The 24,165-nt window shown below is 40.1% G+C and overlaps 1 protein-coding gene across 3 annotated transcripts; it reads left to right on the top strand.

Annotated features, from left to right (window-relative positions):
- Positions 1–23,410, top strand: LOC101888215 (condensin complex subunit 3). Of its 3 annotated transcripts, XM_059127232.1 has the most exons (11): positions 6–335; positions 405–581; positions 644–1,260; positions 14,014–14,452; positions 14,503–14,928; positions 14,983–15,475; positions 15,539–15,924; positions 15,992–16,801; positions 16,863–16,997; positions 17,422–17,548; positions 22,715–23,410. In XM_059127232.1, exons 1-11 carry the CDS (start codon positions 144–146, stop codon positions 23,257–23,259), a joined length of 4,347 nt encoding a protein of 1,448 aa, XP_058983215.1. In that variant the 5' UTR covers positions 6–143; the 3' UTR covers positions 23,260–23,410. The 3 variants fall into 3 exon arrangements, with proteins under 3 accessions (XP_058983219.1, XP_058983215.1, XP_058983227.1); XM_059127236.1 differs by lacking the exon at positions 17,422–17,548 and having other exon boundaries at positions 1–335; positions 22,715–23,001; XM_059127244.1 differs by lacking the exons at positions 6–335; positions 405–581; positions 644–1,260 and adding an exon at positions 8,625–8,653.
- The last annotated feature ends 755 nt before the right edge of the window (positions 23,411–24,165 follow it).

The following is a 24,165-nucleotide window of genomic DNA, read 5'->3' as shown; positions in this document are numbered from 1 at the left end:
AGTTTTCTTATGTTATTTAAAACTAAAAGGTAACATAAACAGAAAAAGTAAGCGTCATTTATAGCGTCGCACCTTGGTAGGATATCGTCAAGAAACAATCAGAAATCACAGAAAGAAATTAAAATTAAACTATCTTTGTGAGAATGGGCCGAAAACGAAAAGTTCCTTTAGCTGCAGGCGAAGAAAAAGAGAACGAGCTTCAAAGTACTAGCACATCCACGCACAACACATCATTAATTAACAATGGGCCAATATATACCATTATGTCTAAAATACAACTTAATGAAACATATCACAAGAAATATATAAAGGAACTCCGACAAATTTACGGAAAAGTAAGTATGCAAATAACAGGCGGATTATATATATATATATATTAACATTTACAACATGTATTTTTGTAGATGGACCACGATGCGTTCATTTACACATTTATAAAAATGATCAAATCGGCCATGGTTGCAGATGAAACTAATGAATTCGCTCATACAACCCTCTTATTTTGCGCAAAATTTGTTGGTTCCTTTGAGGGAGATGAAACACACCCGCTATTGGCTGATACGTGTCGGTGGCTGTTGACTGTAAGTATTCAGCGGAGTTAAGAATTCAGTCTCTCTAATGAAAGCAAATCTGATTATTTTAGACTATTTCTAATAATCCACATGTACGGTTCCGACTGTGTCAGTTTGTTAATATGATATTGAATGCGTTGGGACAGGAAGCGACATTGGACGATGTTATATGTGATAATATCTTGGAGTATATGGTTGGTCGATTGGTAGATGTTGCACCCAGTGTACGTGTTCAAGCAATACTCGCTATGCAGCGTTTGCAAGTCCCAGACAATCCAGACGATCCTGTGTTACGTTCATATCAATATCATTTGTGCTCTGATCCATCACCTCGAGTTAGGCAAGCGGTTATTACATGTATGGGACGGAATTATCACACAATTCCCTATATTTTGGATCGTTTATGGGATATAGATGATAAAGTGAGACGACATACGTATTTACACATGAGTAGTTTTCCAGTCCGATCATATAAGGTCTCACAACGTCTAATGTTACTGGAACAAGGATTGAATGATCGCAATGAATCAGTCCGAAAAGTAGTAACTACTATTATGTTGCAGCAGTGGATTGAATCGTATCAAAAAGACATAGTGGGATTGATTGGTGCCCTGAAATTAGACTCAAATGAGAATGAATTGAATCGTTTCCGTAGAATTGGAAAACAAGCCCTAAGCGAAATTTTTAAGTGAGTACATTCATGGTATCTTCCCGTAATTGTCTGAATTTTCTGCTACAGGTACATATATTTGGGTAATCATCCTGAAAAATATTTGATTATATGAACCTCTTTTATTATGATTTTTATTTTCCTTGACGGCCAAGACAATTATTAACACTGCTATATTTGTGATTATAATATTTTTGGAGCATGTTGGGTTTATGTGTTTTAAAACTGATTACGGCAAATTGATTGTTTTCATAGGGGAAATACCTGGTTACCCGGATATTCGACCCGGAAGTTCTGATACATAGTGGAAAAAAATCTCTTTTTCATGATTTTTATCAGTAATTTCATCGGAACTGCAAGATATATCAACACATACAGGAAAAGCCAGAGTATAGGCTGTAATGAAGTATGTACTGGCATGTCACAAAATCGTATCGTATTCCAAATCTTCATTTTTGCTTTAGCTTCTTCAGATTTCGTACGATATGGCGAACTACGATTTCCGTGTAAATATGACAACAATATTCAATATGGTAACATTAGGGGAATTAAGGAACGAGTGAATGATGAATCTGTTCAAGAGTTTTTTTTTTTTTTTGTGCAAAAAGAAACATTGCAATTGATTCCTCAATTTCACTGAGCACATATTTGTCGAAAGGACCACCACTAGTTTTCGCATTTTATTTTTTATTGGGACACATTTTTATAACGTTTACTGTTCAGTCTGACCATGTCGCTTTCCATCCATTGCAATCTTTGGTTGTTGTTGTTGCAGCAGTAGTACATGGAGGTGTTTGCGGCCTGCTAATCTGGTTCCAGCTCCAGGTTTAGAAATTCGGCTACTTTGATGGACTGTAGCCAGAGATCTTCTAGAGTGAGTTGGGTAGGTAGGTTTGGCTGTGCAATTAAAGCGGTGCAGCCTATTATTCGGGCCTGTATCACACGCCGGGCAGGCGTCACGCTGATCTTCATCAATTCATGCCCAATTCGAATTGAGACGACTACACCATTCTGAACGTAATTGCGCCAAAACTACCCTGGTTTGTCCGAGGACGGCATTCATTTTATAGCTGCTAATTGCATCCGTGACTGCGTCGGTATGAATGCCACTAAGACCTGCCTGACCTGCCTCCTCATGTAGATGGTCCACTGGTGTCATGAGAAGGCAACCTGTCGCAGTTCTCCGGGCAGCGTTCTGCCAGGTCTGGATATGCTTCAACTGCGTAACACTAGTATTCGCAGACCACACTGGAGCCGCATAGCTGACCACAGACCGACTTATCGCGTTACAAGAGGTCAACAAGGTTTCCCTGTCCGCACCCCAAGTGCTGCCGGCTAGTGCCTTGAGGACCTTGTTCCTACTTTTCATCTTGTCGCAGATAGCTGTGGCTTGTGCGGACGACTTGAACATGCTGTCGAATGTGACCCCCTAGAATCTTGGGGTAGTTCCTGGTCGGTATTAAATTTCCCTGCACATTCAGCTGTGTTCTCGTCTCGGCAGACCATGTGGTAAAGTGTGTGGCCGTGGATTTCGTGGCGGATATTTTCATATTCCTCGCGTGGAAGTATGCGACAAGCTCCACGAGATAGGGGTTCAGCCTTTCAAATATGTCATCGACCACTGGGCCCGACGCCATGATCGTACAATCATCCGCATACGTTACGATATCTGTGCCGTCTGGAGGGCGAGGATTTCCGGAAAGATTGAGATTAAACAGTTCCGGAGATATCACCCCACCTTGAGGAACTCCCTGTTCCACTCCACGGGCTTTGGATTGGCGTCCACACATATAGTTGATTATCCAACGTTTCAACTTTGGCCGGAGGGTGGTTCTCTGCACGCCTTTAAAGAGTGTGGCGTGATTGACCTATCTTATGATAGGTCAAGGGCCTAAATGATCTAAATGCCTTTTGATAGGTCAAGGGCTACCAACACTGTTCTGTCAAACGGCTTGTTCTGGTTCAGTCCTCTACTAATATGTGTGGAAATGGCGTGTAATGCTGCTGTGGCACTATGTTGTGAACGGAATCCATGCTGATGGTTGACAACTGGATAGCTTCCTCTAATGCTGGGGAGGAGTAAAGCCTCAAGAGTCTTAGCTACTGGCGACAAAAGCGAAATCGGCCTCTACAATTCGCCTTTGCTGGCATCCTTACCTGGCTTCAGTAGCGGGACCACACGGCCCATTTTCCAGGTTTCGTCACTATGGGTAGCTAGAGACATATTGAGAACTTTCGTTAGGTACTCGATTCCCGGCGTATCCAGCTGTTTCAACATTACCATTGAGATTCCGTCCAGGCCCAACGCTTTGGATGAATTTGCGTTCCGGATGACATTTGCAACATCACCCATCGTAAACAGTGGTTAATCGTGCAGAATGTGGAGCAGTCAATTTGCTCTGTAAGCGCTGATCCCCTCTGGTCATTACCTAGGACGGAATGCCACAACTCATGGTGGGCATTAAAATCCCCTAGTACCAAGCGGTTATTGCGTACTAAAGGGCTGCAAATGTGACAATTTTCTCTATTTATGCCATGGAGAGAAAACGCTCGTCATGTTGTGCCCTGTTTGATCAAACGCATAACAGTACGTGACGTCCAACCAAATGCTCGATGACTCGTCATGTCGGTCACACTCAAACCTATCGTCATAACATGTAATGACCAATAAAAGGGAATGTTGAATAGTGTGTCATACAAAAATGTTCTATCAAAAAAACATCAACAATTATGAAACAATATATATAAACAAGTGATGTACATTGTTACATGATTAAGGTGAATCTTTACAGCAACTATTTGAATATCCAGCTGTGTGGGGAAGAATATTTCGTCAGCAGGAATTTGAGAAGAAATGAGCACTCCACGGCCTCTACTTTTTAAACTATTAGTACGATCGCATCTAAACATTTGAAATTTGGAACATAAAATTTCAGCGTCGTAGATATTGCTCGAAAGCCAAGTTTCTGTAAATGCGATAACACGATAATTCGAAAAATAGCTGTTTATATAAGGAAGATAGTTTAGCGTTTAAACATCTATCATTCTGACAAACTAGATTATAATTATCAACATGATAATTTGAGTGTTTGGTAGATATACAATATCAGGTTTCGGAACTTCTCTATTTTACATGAATATATTATAATGGCTTTTGGGGGCCAAAAAGATGGACTAACAATGATTTCAAAAATATCTTCAGGAACAGCAATTGTTGCAATTGCAAAACAATTTGTTGCAGCACCAGCGCAAACCTTTATTTTCCCTTAAATTATCAGCGGTTCGTGTTGATAGTTGGACAAACGTCACGTGATAAGAATCCAGACATAGCCAAAAGGATACAATTGGTTTATAGGGAACTAATTGTTTACAATTGATCATAGAACAATTAATTATTGTGATTTAGATTATTTGCCAACAGTGATCTTCCTTCGAAAGCTTAGTAACAAATTCAACAGGTGTTCTAAAAAGCTTTTAAGATGAATTTGTACACTTTTCAGGATGTAAACAAAGTTACAGAAACTGTAGTAAAAGTAACGACGCGGTGACAGCAACGCAATGTTAAATATGATGGATTGCAGCTAGACTGTGATTCTTGTACCAATCACACAGCAAAAAGGAAACCAGTAGAAAAAAGCAATGGTTACCCATTTATTTGTTTTGCAAACGAAAAAACATTGTTTGCGACGAAAAACTAAAATTTATGTACACAATTCGATTAGATTATTGGCTGGGCAGCGAAATTGGTGCAGCGTGTCATGTGGGCAGATGTTCTGCACATCGCTGTCAATCGGGCCCAATATAATTGAGGCGGCTACACAATCCGGACTACTCGCTTTTGTCGGGGCAACTCTCGCTCTTGAGATGCGATGGGAGAAGGGGATGGTCTCCTACTACGGTATTTACTTTATATCCTTCCATGACTTCTGGGACCGCATCAGAGTGAATACCACACAGTCCTGCTTGATAGGCCTGTTGATCTAGGGGCTCTCTCTTATACCTCTGTACCTCTCTCTATAGATCATTTTATTTCATTCTATTTATTTATCTTACTGTGCAATTATATATCTACAATGATCTAATAGAATACAAATTCTAATATTTATTAAAATTTAACAAATAACAGATCACACCTAATAATTTATCTTAAGAATCGTGAAGGTCTTTCCTTATGTGTCTAGGCGGAGGTTGCCTATCCACCAGATGGTGATTGGGGTGGCTCTGTGTGTAACACCCAAGCAGGTATTGCATTGACAACATTTTATTATGCTGTCGCATCGGTAAGACCTTTGCCTCCTCATATAGATGGTCAGGTGTCATGAGGTGACACCTTGTCGCATTTCTCAGGGCAGCATTCTGGCAAGTCTGGATATTCTTCCACTTGAACGACTTGAACATGCTGTCGAATGTGGCCTCTAAGTCTTGAGGTAGCTCGTGGTCGGTATTATATATCCCTCGACCTGTAGATTCAGCTCTTTTCTTATTTCCGCAAGCCATGTGGTAAAGAGTGTGGTGGTTGATTTCGTGGTCAGTCCACGTAGGACTTGCGTCCACAAATATAGTTGATTATCCAACGTTTAAAACTTGGCCGGAGTGTAGTTTTCTCTACATCCTCAAACAGTGTGGTGTGGTTGGCGGTATCAAATGCCTTTGATAGCTCAAGGACTATCGACTGATGTGTGTGGATGCGTGCAATGCTGTTGTGGTGGTGTATTGTGGACGGAATCCATGTAAATTGTTGGCAACTGGATAACTTTTGCTGATGCTTGGGAGGAGTAAAGCCTCAGGAGTCTTTACTACAGGCGACAAAAGCGAAATTAACCTGTATGATACGCATTTGCCGACATCCTTGCCTTGCTTCAATAGCGGGAACCCTCGGCCCATTTTCCAGGCTTCGGGAACGATCTGGGTGGCTAACGACAGGTTGAAAACTTTTGGCAGGACTTAGCGTTTCGGATGACATTTGTAACATCATTCAACGTAAACTGTGGCGGTGTATCTTCGACCAGCAGGTATATAGCGAGCGGCTGTAGCTGTGATGATGGCTCGGAAAATCCTTTCTGAAACCCCAACATCAGAAGGGCTGAACAGTTCTCTGAAGTGACGGTTGAAATCTGACCAGTGAGCTTTCCCATGGTTAAGGAAAGTGCGGCTTTCAGAGGTTATGAAATCGGGCGATCTGCTAAGGGAGACGACTATCGGGAGATGGTCTGAGCCAAGGAAAATGACGGCTTGCCAAGTTACGTCTTTTATCATCGTTCATTCGCTAATCCCGCTGCCTCTGCTGGGAAATTATTTCAGGTATTAAACCAACAGATATATAGGGAGCGGCTGCAACTTTGACGATGTCCCGGAAACACCAATCTGCTACCTGGACATCAGTGGGTTGGGCAATTACCTGTAGCGGCGATTGGTATATTCTCTAAACTGGAATTAAGGCAAGAAATTTATCGTTTTTTTTACAGCCAATTTTTAACACGTCTAATAGTCTGATAGTACGGGTTGGGTCCACAACGACACTGAAGTTATTTAAGTGTACTTGGCTGGGGAGCGAAATTGGTGCAGCGTGTCATGTGGGCAGATGTTCTGCACATCGCTGTCAATCGGGCCCAATATAATTGAGGCGGCTACACAATCCGGACTACTCGCTTTTGTCGGGGCAAATCTCGCTCTTGAGATGCGATGGGAGAAGGGGATGGTCTCCTACTACGGTATTTACTTTATATCCTTCCATGACTTCTGGGACCGCATCAGAGTGAATACCACACAGTCCTGCTTGATAGGCCTGTTGATCTAGGGGCTCTCTCTTATACCTCTGTACCTCTCTCTATAGATAATTTTATTTCATTCTATTTATTTATCTTACTGTGCAATTATATATCTACAATGACCTAATAGAATACAAATTCTAATATTTATTAAAATTTAACAAATAACAGATCACACCTAATAATTTATCTTAAGAATCGTGAAGGTCTTTCCTTATGTGTCTAGGCGGAGGTTGCCTATCCACCAGATGATGATTGGGGTGGCTCTGTGTGTAACACCCAAGTAGGTATTGCATTGACAACATTTTATTATGCTGTCGCATCGGTAAGACCTTTGCCTCCTCATATAGATGGTCAGGTGTCATGAGGTGACACCTTGTCGCATTTCTCAGGGCAGCATTCTGGCAAGTCTGGATATTCTTCCACTTGAACGACTTGAACATGCTGTCGAATGTGGCCTCTAAGTCTTGAGGTAGCTCGTGGTCGGTATTATATATCCCTCGACCTGTAGATTCAGCTCTTTTCTTATTTCCGCAAGCCATGTGGTAAAGAGTGTGGTGGTTGATTTCGTGGTCAGTCCACGTAGGACTTGCGTCCACAAATATAGTTGATTATCCAACGTTTAAAACTTGGCCGGAGTGTAGTTTTCTCTACATCCTCAAACAGTGTGGTGTGGTTGGCGGTATCAAATGCCTTTGATAGCTCAAGGACTATCGACTGATGTGTGTGGATGCGTGCAATGCTGTTGTGGTGGTGTATTGTGGACGGAATCCATGTAAATTGTTGGCAACTGGATAACTTTTGCTGATGCTTGGGAGGAGTAAAGCCTCAGGAGTCTTTACTACAGGCGACAAAAGCGAAATTAACCTGTATGATACGCATTTGCCGACATCCTTGCCTTGCTTCAATAGCGGGAACCCTCGGCCCATTTTCCAGGCTTCGGGAACGATCTGGGTGGCTAGCGACAGGTTGAAAACTTTTGGCAGGACTTAGCGTTTCGGATGACATTTGTAACATCATTCAACGTAAACTGTGGCGGTGTATCTTTGACCAGCAGGTATATAGCGAGCGGCTGTAGCTGTGATGATGGCTCGGAAAATCCTTTCTGAAACCCCAACATCAGAAGGGCTGAACAGTTCTCTGAAGTGACGGTTGAAATCTGACCAGTGAGCTTTCCCATGGTTAAGGAAAGTGCGGCTTTCAGAGGTTATGAAATCGGGCGATCTGCTAAGGGAGACGACTATCGGGAGATGGTCTGAGCCAAGGAAAATGACGGGTTGCCAAGTTACGTCTTTTATCATCGTTCATTCGCTAATCCCGCTGCCTCTGCTGGGAAATTATTTCAGGTATTAAACCAACAGATATATAGGGAGCGGCTGCAACTTTGACGATGTCCCGGAAACACCAATCTGCTACCTGGACATCAGTGGGTTGGGCAATTACCTGTAGCGGCGATTGGTATATTCTCTAAATTCTTGCCAATTGCCTTTCCCATGGTTAAGGAAAGTGCGGCGTTGAGAATAGGGTGGTCTTTTGCTGGTGCGCACGACAACTCTCGAAGGGAGTATCCGATTTGGTCGAAGCTTGGAACATCGCATTATTATTACCAAACTATGACCGACTTTGGAGATGGGTTATACAAGGTGAGTTAAAAACTGCAACAAAGTCAAACGCCATAATTTTTGTATTTTTATACCCTCAGCCATATGGCTACACAGGGTATATATCATTGCTGGCTGGTGCGCACGATAACTCTCGAAGGGAGTATCCGACTTGGTACATCGTAATACTTTTGTCAAACTTAGATCGAGTTCGGAGATGAGCAATATCAGTCCACTCCTTCTGGTACCTCCCACACAAAATGTCAACATTTTCAAAGAAAATAATTTATTGCACAGAAAGAGAAAGTATAATCCGATTTTGCTCGATCTTTGCAAATCCTCATATTTTCATCAGTGCTAGGTCATGTGCGAAAATGGACAATATCGGTCCACTCCATCAGGGACCTGCCCCACAAAGGGTCAAAATTTTGAATAATTAAAGCTCTTATAAAATGTGATGTAAGAGTCCGATAGTCTTCAAATTCCACACATCCCAATAATTTTATTAGCCTAAGGTCTGGCGCAAAAACGGAATGTATCGGTCTACTCCTTCTGGTACTTCCCCCACAAAAGGTCGAAATTTTCAAAAAATATTTTTTGCACAAAAAGAGAAACGATAATCCGACTTTGCTCGAACTTTGCAAATCCTCATATTTTCATCAGTGCAAGGTCATGTGCGAAAATGGACAATATCGGTCCACTCCATCAAGTACCTTCCCCACAAAGGGTCAAAATTTTGAATAATTACAACTCTTATAAAATGTGATGTAAGAGTCCGATTGTCTTTAAATTTCGCATATCCCAATATTTTTATTAACCCAAGGTCTGGTGTTAAGAAGCAATACATCGGTCCACTTCTCTTGGTACCTCCCCAACCAAAGGTCAAAATTTTCAAAAAATATATATAAAATATATTTTATGCACAGAAAGAGAAACGATTAGCCGATTTAGCGCTAACTTTGCAAATCCTAATATTTGCGTCAGTGGTAGGTCGGGTGCGAAAATGGACAGTATCGGTCCACTTCATCAAGTACCTCCCCCACAAAGGGTCAACATTTTGAATAATTATAACTCTTAAATAATGTAATGTAAGGATCCGAACGTCTTCAAATTTCACACATTTCAATATTTTTATAAACCCAAGATCTGGTGCTAACATGGAATGTATCGGTCCACTCCTTCTGGTACCTCCCCCACAAAACGTCGAAATTTTGAAAACCCATGAAGCTCATAAAACGCCAAATTAACATCCGATTCCATTTAGATTTGCCACATCTCAATATTTCTATCAACACAAGATCTGTTATAAAGGTGGTATAGATTGAACCATTTCTTCTCCCCCATACATAGGGTTCAAGATTTTGAAAAACAAAACTCTCAAATAAAGCGAAATAAATATCCAACTCTCTTTAAATTTCACACACACAAATACTTTTGCTAACACAAGATCTGTTGTGAAATTGATATATATCTGCCAACCCCTTCTGGGGTCACAATTTTCAATAATTATATCTGTTATAACAACAACAATTTAGCAATACTTTACTACGTGCTATTCTCAAATATTTCTCTCAATAAGAAGCTTGATATGAATATGAAATTTATCGGTATTTATGATTTCGCATAAAATTGGACATAAATATCCTTTCTTTTAATTTTTCCCAATATTTCGCTCAATATTTTTTATTTGTATCCGATGAAGTATAAAAGTGGAATATTTCGGTAGACTCTATCTTGTAAATCACGCACATTTTAACACTTTCTAAATATTATTACATATCTCATATAAAGTGAAGGAGTGAGTCGATATAATCCATACTAGGAACGTCGGAATATTTATATCATATTTTTGGGTCCGATACGAAATGAACAATATTGGCCCATTCCTTCGGAACCTGCTCCATAGAGGGTCAAATGTTTGAATAATTGTAGCACTAGTCAAATTATATTTAAATAATCGAACACAGGCTGAGGGTATATATCTGCCGGCAATACCGACTGATACTTTTTAACTTGTTTTTAATTTTATTGAATGAAAGCAAAAAATGTCGGAAATAGCATCAAATTTTAGAATAAGTTTAGATATGTTGGAATTTGTCACCTTTGGCACGAATTATGGCTTTCAAACGGCCAATGAAACCGTCACACGCTGCCCGAATGTTTCTCTGCGGTATTTTGGCCCATTCCCGGCGAAGCGCTTGCTTGAGGTGATCGACACTTTGGTATTATTTAGTGTCAACCTTGCTTTCCAAAATACTCCAGACAAATATTGGTGGCCATTGTGCGCTGGAAATCAAGCGAGGAACCTCATTTTGTAACCATTCTTGGATAGCACGTGCTGAGTCCTGTTGAAATGTCCAATGTTTGCGGCCAAAATGTTTGCGTGCCTAACGCATTAATACACCCTCCAGAATATTTTTGCGATAATATTCGGCATTTATTCTGATGGCACGGCCGATTAAAACGTGTGGAGAGCGACCATTGTCAGTTATGGCGGCCCACACCATCACCGTGGCCGGCACTTGAGTTCTGGGAGCCAACCGAAGGTGCACATTTTCATCTGACCTCTTTGGCAAGCAAACATGATGTTCAGCTCACGAGCAATTGTCGGCCCCTGCGACGCTTGAATTCCATCACGAATAACTTTTTTTCTGGAAAATTTTCACCAAAGTGTTTTATGCGCTTGTAAACAATATAAAAAGCTGTTACTGGAATAATTTTAACTGCTGTCGGACGAGTGGCTTAGAAATGACAGCAGTCTGAAGTTGGATGCAGTTTTTTCATCTCACCCTGTACGTACAGTCTTCCTTCCGGTACCTCCCATACAAAAGGTCAACATTTTCACAGAACATAATTTACAGTAGAACAGTGTGGCTTGTTTGTTCGGGATACCGTAGTATTTTGTTGTTGCAAAATGGTCTGGCTATATCCCTTTATTGTTGTTTTTATAAAAACAACGTTTGTTTATTAGTGGAGAACGATGGTAATGTTTACCAGGGGGTAAGGCAGGGAATACCTAGGTTTCGGAAAGAGCCACCAATCCTCATCAGTTCCCTTGTTTTTGTCTGGGATATTCTCCCCAGAAGTTATTTTAAAAATAACTTCTATGACAAAAAACATTTTTTACCCAAGTGACGAGATCGTAAGCTCAATAGAAGAGGAACCAAAGAATTAAATAAAACTAAAATTCTCTTGGAAAGTCTTCTAAATCTTACAACCGCACTTATAAACATTTACATCTTTCTCCACTTGTTATGCTTTCGTTCAGCCTGAACGAAGTAGCATAACCATGTAAGTTGGTTTTGTCTGTTACAACAAAAACCCCTTCGTCGACCGTGCCTTGTCTATTAATAGAACAGTGTGGCTTGTTTGTTCGGGATACCGTAGTATTTTGTTGTTGCAAAATGGTCTGGCTTTATCCCTTTATTGTTGTTTTTATAAAAACAACGTTTGTTTATTAGTGGAGAACGATGGTAATGTTTACCAGGGGGTAAGGCAGGGAATACCTAGGTTTCGGAAAGAGCCACCAATCCTCATCAGTTCCCTTGTTTTTGTCTGGGATATTCTCCCCAGAAGTTATTTTAAAAATAACTTCTATGACAAAAAACATTTTTTACCCAAGTGACGAGATCGTAAGCTCAATAGAAGAGGATCCAAAGAATTAAATAAAACTAAAATTCTCTTGGAAAGTCTTCTAAATCTTACAACCGCACTTATAAACATTTACATCTTTCTCCACTTGTTATGCTTTCGTTCAGCCTGAACGAAGTAGCATAACCATGTAAGTTGGTTTTGTCTGTTACAACAAAAACCCCTTCGTCGACCGTGCCTTGTCTATTAATAGAACAGTGTGGCTTGTTTGTTCGGGATACCGTAGTATTTTGTTGTTGCAAAATGGTCTGGCTTTATCCCTTTATTGTTGTTTTTATAAAAACAACGTTTGTTTATTAGTGGAGAACGATGGTAATGTTTACCAGGGGGTAAGGCAGGGAATACCTAGGTTTCGGAAAGAACCACCAATCCTCATCAGTTCCCTTGTTTTTGTCTGGGATATTCTCCCCAGAAGTTATTTTAAAAATAACTTCTATGACAAAAAACATTTTTTACCCAAGTGACGAGATCGTAAGCTCAATAGAAGAGGAACCAAAGAATTAAATAAAACTAAAATTCTCTTGGAAAGCCTTCTAAATCTTATAACCGCACTTATAAACATTTACATCTTTCTCCACTTGTTATGCTTTCGCTCAGCCTGAACGAAGTAGCATAACCATGTAAGTTGGTTTTGTCTGTTACAACAAAGTGAAGATTTTTTCTTCTTTTCAATTTGTTTTTCTTTTTCAATTTTATATAATGTACGACTTTTTTCAATTTGGCTTATCATATTGAGTTCAATCGTTTCTTGTAAACAGAATTAAGAATTATTTTCACCATATAAAAGAAAGTTATGTTAGTTAGTTAGTTAAAACTAAAAATGAAATGAGTGGGCAAAACGATGTCGATCATTCATGCCTAAAACTGGCATCTAGCTTTCAACTGCAGGACCTACATCGTGCTTCAGATGGAGGATGCGAACCCATTTAAACAAACAAAAAATTACCGACAAAGCTTTATGGGGCTCATTTCAAAACGTGAACCTACTTCTTTCATACGACAACAATACGTCCAATGAGAACTCAAAATGCAAAATTCATTGGGATTGCAATTAGTGAAATACCGAATATAAAGTGTGCAAAATAGTATATCGAATTGGACATTTAGTAAGAAGAGTATTTCAAACCTTCCAGAAATTCTTCCTAAACTTTCAATATACTTTAAATCATAGCCCCCGGATTAGGGTACAACAATGATTTCAAGTGAATTTCATTTGTCATTCTGATTTCGACAAATTTTGGTAATTTGAGAGAAACCAGCCTTGCAAAAATTATCACGTTTTGGCGATTTTGTAACACCCAATAGGATATTAAAATAGATCTGGGAAATGAAATAAACTCCAAAATGTCAAATTTTTTACTCATTCTGTCGGAAATTCTGGCAGAAACATGAAAAAATACGAATATTAGAAAGCAGCACGGGACCGGACATTTGTTTCATCGTCATTGAATCATACTATAATGAAAAATATGGTATTTCTGGGGTCTCCAAAGCACAATTTAAATGACAAAAAAATTAATTACATTCTTTAGATCCTATGTCATAACTTTGCTAGCATAGTTGATGGTTTCATTAAATACAACTGTCAGTATAGGAACTCCACAAAGGACACATTTCAATATCAAATTCCGAGTTGGGTCACCTACATTTAACTGTAGCACAATTTCAGAACGTTTTGCATGCTTCATTTAATGATTCATTGTTCTCTAAATTTCTATATATATTTTTTTTAATTTAAACATTTTTATAAGGAGGCAGACCAAAGAGGAGCTTGTTGTTTGTCTTCCTTTAGAAACTGAAGGTGAATTCTACCGCTGCGTACCTCACGATAACCTTAACATTGAAACCGCATTCTATTGGCAATGCCTAACAGAGCACCTCTATAACGAGATGGCAGAAGAAATAGACCTCATAATACCAGAATTAAGCGTATTCTGTTCCTATATAGACGCTTATTGCAGAACCCGAAAACGTGAAATGGATAAGTTCGAAGCAATGGAATTTCAGTACATTTTACTTTCACTAATGGAAATACTACATATGTTTGACTTGGGTGATGAAATTGGAAGGGGTAACTTGCAGAATCTCTTGGAGAATTTGTTGAAGAACTACAGCTTGGACGAGAAAGTAGTCGAGATCATCGTAAAATGCGCAGAAAACCTTATGACTAATCAGGATACTCGTCATCAGGTAAGTTCTTGATTTCTTAAAAAGAACGAAATTATACATCCCATAATCAGTTCTTTTTAGATATCATCAATGACATATGTGGTTTAAGTGCTAAGCAACAGGATTTAGTGCATGATCGAAATCTTATAAGCGAATTGCTGGCCAACTCTACTGATGCTGCTTTAAACCTTAAATTGTCATCATTGAAAGTTAAAATATTAGATTTAGAAGAACAAGAAATGAACTACGTTCAAATGAAGGATTATGTCCGAGCACAACAAATAATTGAAATCAAAAATACAGTAACTGAAGAGTTTACAAATTTACTTCGCCCGTTGTTAGATAAGCGCAATGGGGAATACGGTAACGAAATTCGGCCACAATTTTCGAAAGTTGTGAAAAATGAATGTATTTTAAGAAGCCTGCAAATAACATATTACATGGTGGTTTCCAAACGTGTCCAATCGCTGGGTCACGCAACTTGTCGCCTCTATAACGTATGATTAAAAATACCCGTAACGTCCATAGAAAGTAACAACTTTTTTTTGCAGGACTTCATATTCAGGAACATAGCTTCTAATCAAATAGCTATTCGCGATTGGGCGCTAAAGTGTGGGGCTGCTTTTAGTATGTTGTACGAACCTCTGGCTAAGGACGTTTTTGATGAGTTATATGCTCAGTTCTTCAAAAATCATAATATTCGCATATGGGAAACCGCAATTTCTTGCATATTCGAACTTTTGGATCGTTATGGTGTAGATAACTTTGTAGTTCAAGAAGAACAAAACAAATCTAAAAAAACTGGGCGGCAGTTGTACAACACTCTGGAATTTATTGATGCTGATGAAGATACCGTACATTCTGCAACATTGGGCCAAGGTGTCGGTGTTATTTACATGATGTCTCACTTTTTGGATACTTGCGATGATATGTGTATAGTAAGAGCTATTATTGATGGTTTCTGCAGATTAGTGTTGCATGGTCATATTGATAATCGTGACATAATGGAAAAGTTACTAATTCGCTATTTTAATCCAGCCACTGGTATGTATTAATTAGGTCCCAATTACCATAAAGAAATGTTACCTATAACATTATGATTTCTAGAACCACAAATAAATCAAATACTGAGTGTATTTCTTGAGAATCTTATACAAAATAGAAAGCAACGGCTGTTGCAACCGTGTATAATAACTACAGTTAATTCCGTGCTGTCAGCTCCATATGATAGTCCTCTACATGATATACGCCCTGAGACAATTACCCATTTCATCATAGACACAACTCGCCCTGAGGCACTTTCCGCAGGACCAACCAAGGAAAACTCACACAATGCTTTAGCCTTAACATTCTTGACAGAAATGGTAAATAATCCGAACAATAAAGAACTCTGTAAATTACTGGCAAAGGACTTGCTAAGCCTCGATGTAAATTTATCAAGCGACGAACAACTTAAAAATGAGATGAAAGATCTAGCTGATAAAGTTATTCAGGTAAACGTGACATAAAATACAAGTTATAGCTGAATAAAATATTTTTAATATAATTGATTAATTTCAGAATAAATTTGATCCAAAAACAGTAAAGAATGTTATTGATTTCAAAGATCTTCTAGACGGTGTATTTAATCCTCATCCAAAACGATTGGATGTGGACTTAGTTTCCGATGACGAGGAGGAAGGCACAATCGATTCTTATGTTGATGATAATATTTCGGATAAGCAAAAACATTGCGAAACTGTTGTGGACGGCTTCACGGAAAACCAAGCGTCAGAAGAAAACAATGATACACTAACGGATGTTCCCGTTTCAACCTCAGCAATTAATATTACAACTACATTTGGAAGTGAAAATCGCACCGTACACAATCTTCTTCGAAGATCAAGACAGTCGCGTAATGATTCAGTTGATAGTACTCAGTTAACATTTAATGAAAATGAAACGAGACCAAACAAAATTCGAATTGAAGCACGTATTGACTCTGATAAAAAAGTAGGGGAATCTTTGTCCAGAAAATCTGATCGTTCAAATACTTGTGTTCGTCGAAATCTCCGTTACAATAAAAAATCAAACAATGTCAACAAACAAAAAGAACCAGAGACAATCATAGAAATGATTTTGACAAGTCCAGTTAAACTACCGCCAGTGACAAGCCAGCGCACCACTACTACTATGGAGAAGCAGACAACGGAGAAAATCTCCCAAAGTCTACTGAGTGCAAAAAATTCAAAATCGTTGACCGTAAAGCAGGCGGAAGACAAACGAGAAAAAGAAACAACTGGTGCCGAGTCCGCTATGACTTCAGTATCACAAACTCATGAAGAAATAATTGTGTCAGTTGCCACAGAATTAATGGAGTCAACGGAAGATGTAAGTATATTGATCTGTTCTAGTTGATTTTTAATAATAGTGTTTTTATTACTATTTATAGTTGCACACATCAGATGTAATACCTGCCTCGCCAACTGCCACATGTTTAGAAAAAACAATTCGCTTACGAGTTACAGATTCCGTACGTTCGATGCGCAGTCGTACTAACCGCAATGATTCACAAAGTAATGGAAAAGTGAGTACGACTCCAACTACCAGAAGTAGAAGACTTCATATGTAAAGAAGACAGAAACATAATATACATTACTTCCATTATCCAACAAAATTCTATTCAAACAATGAAATAGTTTGCCTCCCTATGCCAGACACAATGTCCATCTAAATATTGTGTTTCCATCCCTTATGTTGTAACTGTGGCAATTATTTTTACTAAAATACTAAAATTGAAAAAGAAAACAAATCTTAAACTGTGTATCATTTTTCATTCGCAGTGGGCTAATAGAATTAATTTTATGTTTCCAAATTCATATATATGTGCAATATATGCATATGATTTTAGTTGTGGAGGCAAACAATAGGAGAGATGATGGAGGGATATGTACCATCTTTTTTCTTTTACTTTTTGTGTAACTTAAACATAATCACCATTGTTTTATTAGGTCGTGGATTCTACTCCCTTGCGAAATGGACGAAAAAGAGTATTGCGAAAATCCCCGGTACGTAAGACATCGGCCGCTTCTGTGAACTTATCGTCGCCTTTGCGAAAACAACCCTGCGTTAAAATAGGTAAATTTAATATACATAGAGTAACATTAACATGGGTGCTATAGCTCGACCTGGACATATTAAGCATTTTCAGAAATAGCTCACAACTTTTGGAAAATTTCGTTGCTTTGCTTGCATTTTTTAGTCCAGATGGAAAAATACTCAAAAAATATTTTTAATTTGTTAATATCAAACCAAATTTATTTCTTATATTTCTTAGAGGAGGGTATTTTTACTTTGATTTAGCAAACATATTTTTTTTTTTTCTTGAAGGACGGATACCCGGATAATTGACCCGGACATACATGTTTTACTATCTGACAAACTAGCTGATGAATTAGATTCTGTAGCTGGTTTTCAATTTCCTACTAAATTCCCATTATGATGCGTATCATGATGTGTACGCGATCCCTACGTAAAGGTTGGTCGCCCCCTCGGTGGACAGGGACGGAAATGTGGGGCGTGGGAACGTTCGAAAAAAAATCAAAATATTTATTTTTAGCGATTAGCGCGAGGCGTCATTTCAAACTCGAGTCAAGCGACTGAAGCGACTGTTTCCTGAAAAAAGCAAGAACGATAACATTTTCTCGTTTTGCTTTTTGCAATTGCTTGGTTGACAACAACTAGAGAATCAGCCACTGGAGGCAAATTTTCTTTCTTGACTGAAAAAAGGCAAGCAGTGCAACAAATATTTCATTTTCTCATTGCTCAGTTTTCTTTCTTGCCTGAAGAAATGCAAGCAGAGCAACAAATTTGTCTTTGTCTCATTTGCTTTGTTGTTGTTGTTGTAGCAGTAGTACATGTGTGTGTTTCTGCTCTGCTAATCTGGTTCCAGCTCCAGGTTTAGAAATTCGGCTACTTTAACGGGCTGTAGCCAGAGATCCTCTGGAGTGAGTTGGGTAGGTTTGGCTGAGCAATTAAAAAGGTGTAGCGTATTGTGCGGGCCTGTATCGCACGCCGGGCAGGCGTCACGCACATCTTCATCAATTCGTGCCCAATACGAATTGAGGCGACTACACCATCCTGAACGTAATTGCGCCAAAACTACCCTGGTTTGTCTAGGCAGCTGACGTTCTTCGGCTGCAATGGATGGGGGGTGGACTCCGAGGACGGCATTCACTTTGTAACTGCTAATAGCATCCGCGACTGCATCGGTGTGAATGCCACTCAGACCTGCCTGATAGGCTTCTTGATCTGGAGGCTCTCTCTTGTAGCGCTGGACCTCCCTCTCTAGATCATGTATGTCCTTCCTGACACGCCTGGGTGGGGGAGAGTTATCCACCATATGATGGTTGGGATGACTCTCACGGTAACACCCAAGCAGGTACTGCAACGAAAGCATATGATTATGCTGACGTAAGGGAAGGACTTTCGCCTCCTCATGTAGATGGTCCACTGGTGTCATGAGGAGGCACCCTGTCGCAGTTCTCAGGGCAGCGTTCTGGCAGGTCTGGATACTCTTCCACTGCGTAGCACTAGTATTCGCAGACCACACTGGAGCCGCATAGTTGACCACAGACCGACCTATCGCGTTATAAGAGGTCAACAAGGTTTCTTTGTCCGCACCCCAAGAGCTGCCGGCTAGCGCCTTGAGGACCTTGTTCCTACTTTTCATCTTGTCGCAGATAGCTGTGGCTTGCGCGGACGACTTGAACATGCTGTCGAACGTTACCCCAAGAATCTTGGGGTAGTTCGTGGTCGGTATTAGATTCCCCTCGACCTGAACATTCAGCTGTGTTCTCATCTCCGCAGACCATGTGGTAAAGAGTGTGGCCGTTGATTTCGTGGCGGATATTTCCATATTCCTCGCGTGGAAGTATGCGGCAAGCTCCGCGAGATAGGGGTTCAACCTTTCGCATATGTCATCGACCACTGGACCCGACGCCATGATCGTACAATCATCCGCATACGTTACGATCTCAATGCCGTCTGGAGGGCGAGGAATTCCGGAAAGGTAGAGGTTAAACAGTTCCGGAGATATCACCCCGCCTTGGGGAACTCCCTGTTTCACTCTACGGGCTTTGGACTTCTTGTTCCGGAATTCCACGTACGACTGGCGTCCACACATATAGTTGATTATCCAACGTTTCAAACTTGGCCGGAGGGTAGTTCTCTGTACGTCCTCAAACAGTGTGGCATGATTGACCGTATCAAACGCCTTTGATAGGTCAAGGGCTACCAACACTGTTCTGTCACACGGCCTGTTCTGGTTCAGTCCTCTACTAATATGTGTGGAAATGGCGTGTAATGCTGTTGTGGTACTATGTTGTGGACGGAATCCATGCTGGTGGTTGGCAACTGTATAGCTTCCTCTAATGCTGGGGAGGAGTAAAGCCTCAAGAGTCTTAGCTACTGGCGACAAAAGCGAAATCGGCCTGTACGATTCGCCTTTACTGGCATCCTTGCCTGGCTTCAGTAGCGGGACCCCCGGCCCATTTTCCAGGTTTCGGGCACTATGTGGGTGGCTAGCGACAAATTGAGAACTTTCGTTAAGTACTCGACTCCCGGCGTATCCAGCTGCTTCAACATTACCATTGAGATTCCGTCCGGGCCCAACGCTTTGGATGACTTAGCGTTACGGATGACATTTGCAACATCACCCATCGTAAACTGTGGTGGTTCCTCCTCGGCGGGAAGAGACCTGATACGACGTAGTACTCTTCGCTTCGCCCTATCGCTCTCGGGGTGCTCGACAAATTGTCGGTTAAAATATTCCGCGCACCTCTTCGGATCAGTCACCATTACGTCGTTAAAAGTGACTGAGGTCCTATCATCCTTTTTTCCAGGGTTCGAGAGCGATTTAACCGTTACCCACAGCATACTCATATCGGTCCCAATGTTGCAGCACTTCAGATGGTCTAGCCACTTTTTCCTCTTATGCTCCTGTACCAACCGGTTGACTTCCACTGTCAAATCACTGATTCTAGGATCAGTAGGGTTGGTACGACGGAGATCATCACGCTCATTTGCTAATCCCGCTGCCTCTGCTGGGAAGTTTGGTCTTAACTCGGGTATTCGACCAGCAGGTATATAGCGAGCGGCTGCAGCTCTGATGATGTTTCGGAAAATCCTTTCTACTACACGAACATCAGAAGGGTTGTGCAGTTCTCTGAAGCGGCGGTTGGTGAATTCTCTGAACTCTGGCCAGTGAGCTTTCCCATGGTTAAGGAAAGTGCGGCGTTCAGAGGTTATGAAATCTGGCGACCTGCTTATGGAGACGATTATCGGGAGATGGTCTGAGCCAAGAGAAATGACGGGTTGCCAAGTCACGTCATTTATCAGACCGGGTGACACTATGGTTAAGTCTGGCGAACTGTGACACTCTCCTCTTATTCGGGTGGGGGCATCCTCGTTAACCGTGCAGAATGTGGAGCAGTCAATCTGCTCTGCCAGCGCTGATCCCCTCTGGTCATTACCTAGGACGGAATGCCACAACTCATGGTGGGCATTAAAATCCCCTAGTACCAGGCGGTTATTGCCTACCAATAATGGGCTAATATCAGGCAAATAACGCGGTTCACAGCTATTAATCGGCGGGATATACACATTAAGCACCTCTACCTCGGCAGTTCCACACTTGACTGCTACCCCCATACATTCCATGTATGGGTCACTAGAGACTAGCTCAAGCGAGATAGGCCTGTACTGAACAGAATGGTGTAACAGGAACGCTAATCCCCCACCTCCACTTCTGGTGCGATCCTTCCTTAGTACGTTGTAACCATAACAACGTTGTAGGCTGCAATTTTCATTCAGCTTGGTTTCCTGCACCGCTGCGATCTTAATATTCCTCCGACTCATAAATTCCACTATCTCATCTATTTTGCCTCGAAGTCCGTTGCAATTGAATTGCAAGAACGATGCACAATCCGGAGTTGGAACAGCAACATGTGGCGTTAGGTGCTGCGGTGTTGGTTGCTGTTCGGGAGACTGCGGTGGAGTGCCATACTCCGACGACGTCTCTGACGAGGACGACGAAGAAGAGGACTCGCTGGGGACTACGTTACTGCAGCAAGTCGCAACATAATCCCTTTCGCTGTAGTCTCGCAAACGCCTTAATCCGGAACAGTTCTTGAAGTGCACCCACTCTCTGCATCCATTACATCGCACCGAGACAGATCTGTGGTGGATGACGTTCTGACAAACCGAGCAGAACCAATGTCCGGGGTTTTCCTCAATCCCGGCACGGACCAATAAAATCCGGAGCAAGCATTCCGGGATATGCTGCTCCCAATGCAGAAAAATAAACAAACACAAACATGTACATTTGCTTTGTTATTTGTCTTTGCTGAACATTAGTATTTTGTGAAGCTTAGAAAGCATCGTTGCACACAAAGTTAGGCAAACCAGTAAATTAAACTATTTGTCAAAATTCTTGGATGCAAAATAAGTACACACCGTTTCATCTCGCGACTGGTTTCCTATTTTCATTACGTGCTATTGAATGTAACATACAACATCTGACACATCTCCTATACCCAATAAATTTCCAATCGTTCACGACAAACTAACCAAATCGTCCCAACATGTTGTTCAGTTTGCAGGAGTGTATTCGGAGGAATATGTTTTTGTGAAATGGCTGCATTTTTTAGTACCATATGAATAAATGTTCCACTTTGCGTTCACACTGAAAAATTTAATTAAAAAATATTACTTTTGTTAGGAAATATACAAAACACTAAGCCGTTGCCTCTATTACTCCATCAAAAGGAATTTGAGTGAACTAACAATTCTCAATATCGCCGACTACATAACGGTCATTTGGTAGCACCTTGCGCACAACATAAGACCCTTCTAAATATCGGCAATAACTTCTTGTTAACTCCTACTGTTGGATCTACATTTTTTATTACCATGAAGTCGAGTTCACCCTACAACCTTTTTCTTCAGATCGCCGCTCTACTTTTGTGACCTCACAACAGTAGCTTCTGATTTTTCTCTAATCTCCTTTGTATCGATATATTTCTTACAACGTTACTGATTTTAGATTCGTAAGAATAACAATTCGGTTTCAGTGGATCTAAGAATACACTCAAACTCCCTGGGTATTTATGTATACTTGTTTTTTCTTCAAGCACTTTGACAACTAATTTAATTTCTTGGCTTGGACTAAGTGTATTTAAAGTTTGCTTTTTAAATATTATAAAAGCCATATCTGATTTTAAAAACCATAACTATTTTTTTAAGACACATCGAAGTCAATTGCAACAAAAACGCCAGCAAATAAAGCCAACGAAATTATTGTTCAAAATGAAACAACTCTTATTGACCCAAATGCTGGTGTTAGTCCTGCTTCGGACAAAGAAAACAAAAACAATGAAGTGAGTTTGAAATCAAGCGTTGATTATGTAACCCCAAGGCATAAACGAGAAACCGGACCAACGATAAAAACGGCGGAGGAGCAAAAACAAGGTCCATTTGTTACAACCAGAAATTCTGCAAAGAAACAGCTTATTTCGAAAATGATTATCACGAGAAAACGTTACTCTCAAGAAAACCTTACTTTGCTAAGTCCTGTGCATAAGCCACAAGCGTATAAAAGCCGCATCCCCGTAAGCCGACAGCATCCAGATATAAAAAATTTCGTACCCACCTCAACACCTACAACGGCAGTAAAAAAGGCGTTTGCAAAAGGCCAGAGCTCACGCACGAAACGATCGAACTTGTCTCTGGCTATGAACCGTTTGCCGAGAAAACCATCTTCAAAAATGTCTAAATCAACAATTGCCTGACGTAAATAATGATTTGTATCGTTAAAATTTAGTTTTATACATTCTATAAATATATCAATATTTTAGATTGATTGAGATTAACTTCTAAATATTGTTATATCAATACATTTTTAATAAAAATTGAGTCATGTATGTAATGTAGCACGAACAATTGTGTTTTCTTTTATTATTTTTATTTAAACAGTCTAGAAAAAGTTACATTAAATATATCAGTTGTTTGGAGTGGACTGCATGTGTAGCTAATTTTACCACTCATATTATACTCAAACTACAATCGGTTTGGGTATCTTTCGGCGATCTCCACATCCCAACAGTGATCCAAACGTCAAGAAGTGCAGTAAACCACACACCATATACATACATATAAAGTCTAGCATAGCCACAAGAAAGTCTGCAACCTATCGGGTACAAGAAACCTCAATAACAATCTCTCTTCTCTTATATGCCAAAACTTTGAGAAATGATTCACCAAATCAAAAAAAAAAAAAAAAAAAAAAAAAAAAAAAAAATATATATATATATATATATATATATATATATATATATATATATATATATATATATAGAAAAACTTATTGACACCATGAATTCTTTTATGACCAATAAACATTGCATGATGCAACATATGACGAGCATCAGTTTATGCTAATGCAAATCATTTTAAAACAAAAATATAAAGAGTCAAATCTGTTTTTGGAACGCAAACGGGTTTAGCCAACATAAACACAAGGTCGAAAGCTTAACATTCTACTGGTATAAGAATTTCATTTTACTTTTGAATAAACGGTTACAGTACATATGACACTACACCCCTTGTAGAAGAGCTTGTCTTGGCATCGCGGTTATAATTTCTATTTACCTTCAACCCCTGTCAGAACATATACAGTTATATATGCTATAAAATGT

This window comes from Musca domestica, unplaced genomic scaffold (assembly GCF_030504385.1).
Source record: "Musca domestica strain aabys unplaced genomic scaffold, Musca_domestica.polishedcontigs.V.1.1 10, whole genome shotgun sequence".
NCBI lineage: Eukaryota > Metazoa > Arthropoda > Insecta > Diptera > Muscidae > Musca > Musca domestica.
The sequence above is the reverse complement of the archived record's forward strand: the minus strand, read 5'-3'. Positions and strand labels throughout refer to the sequence as shown.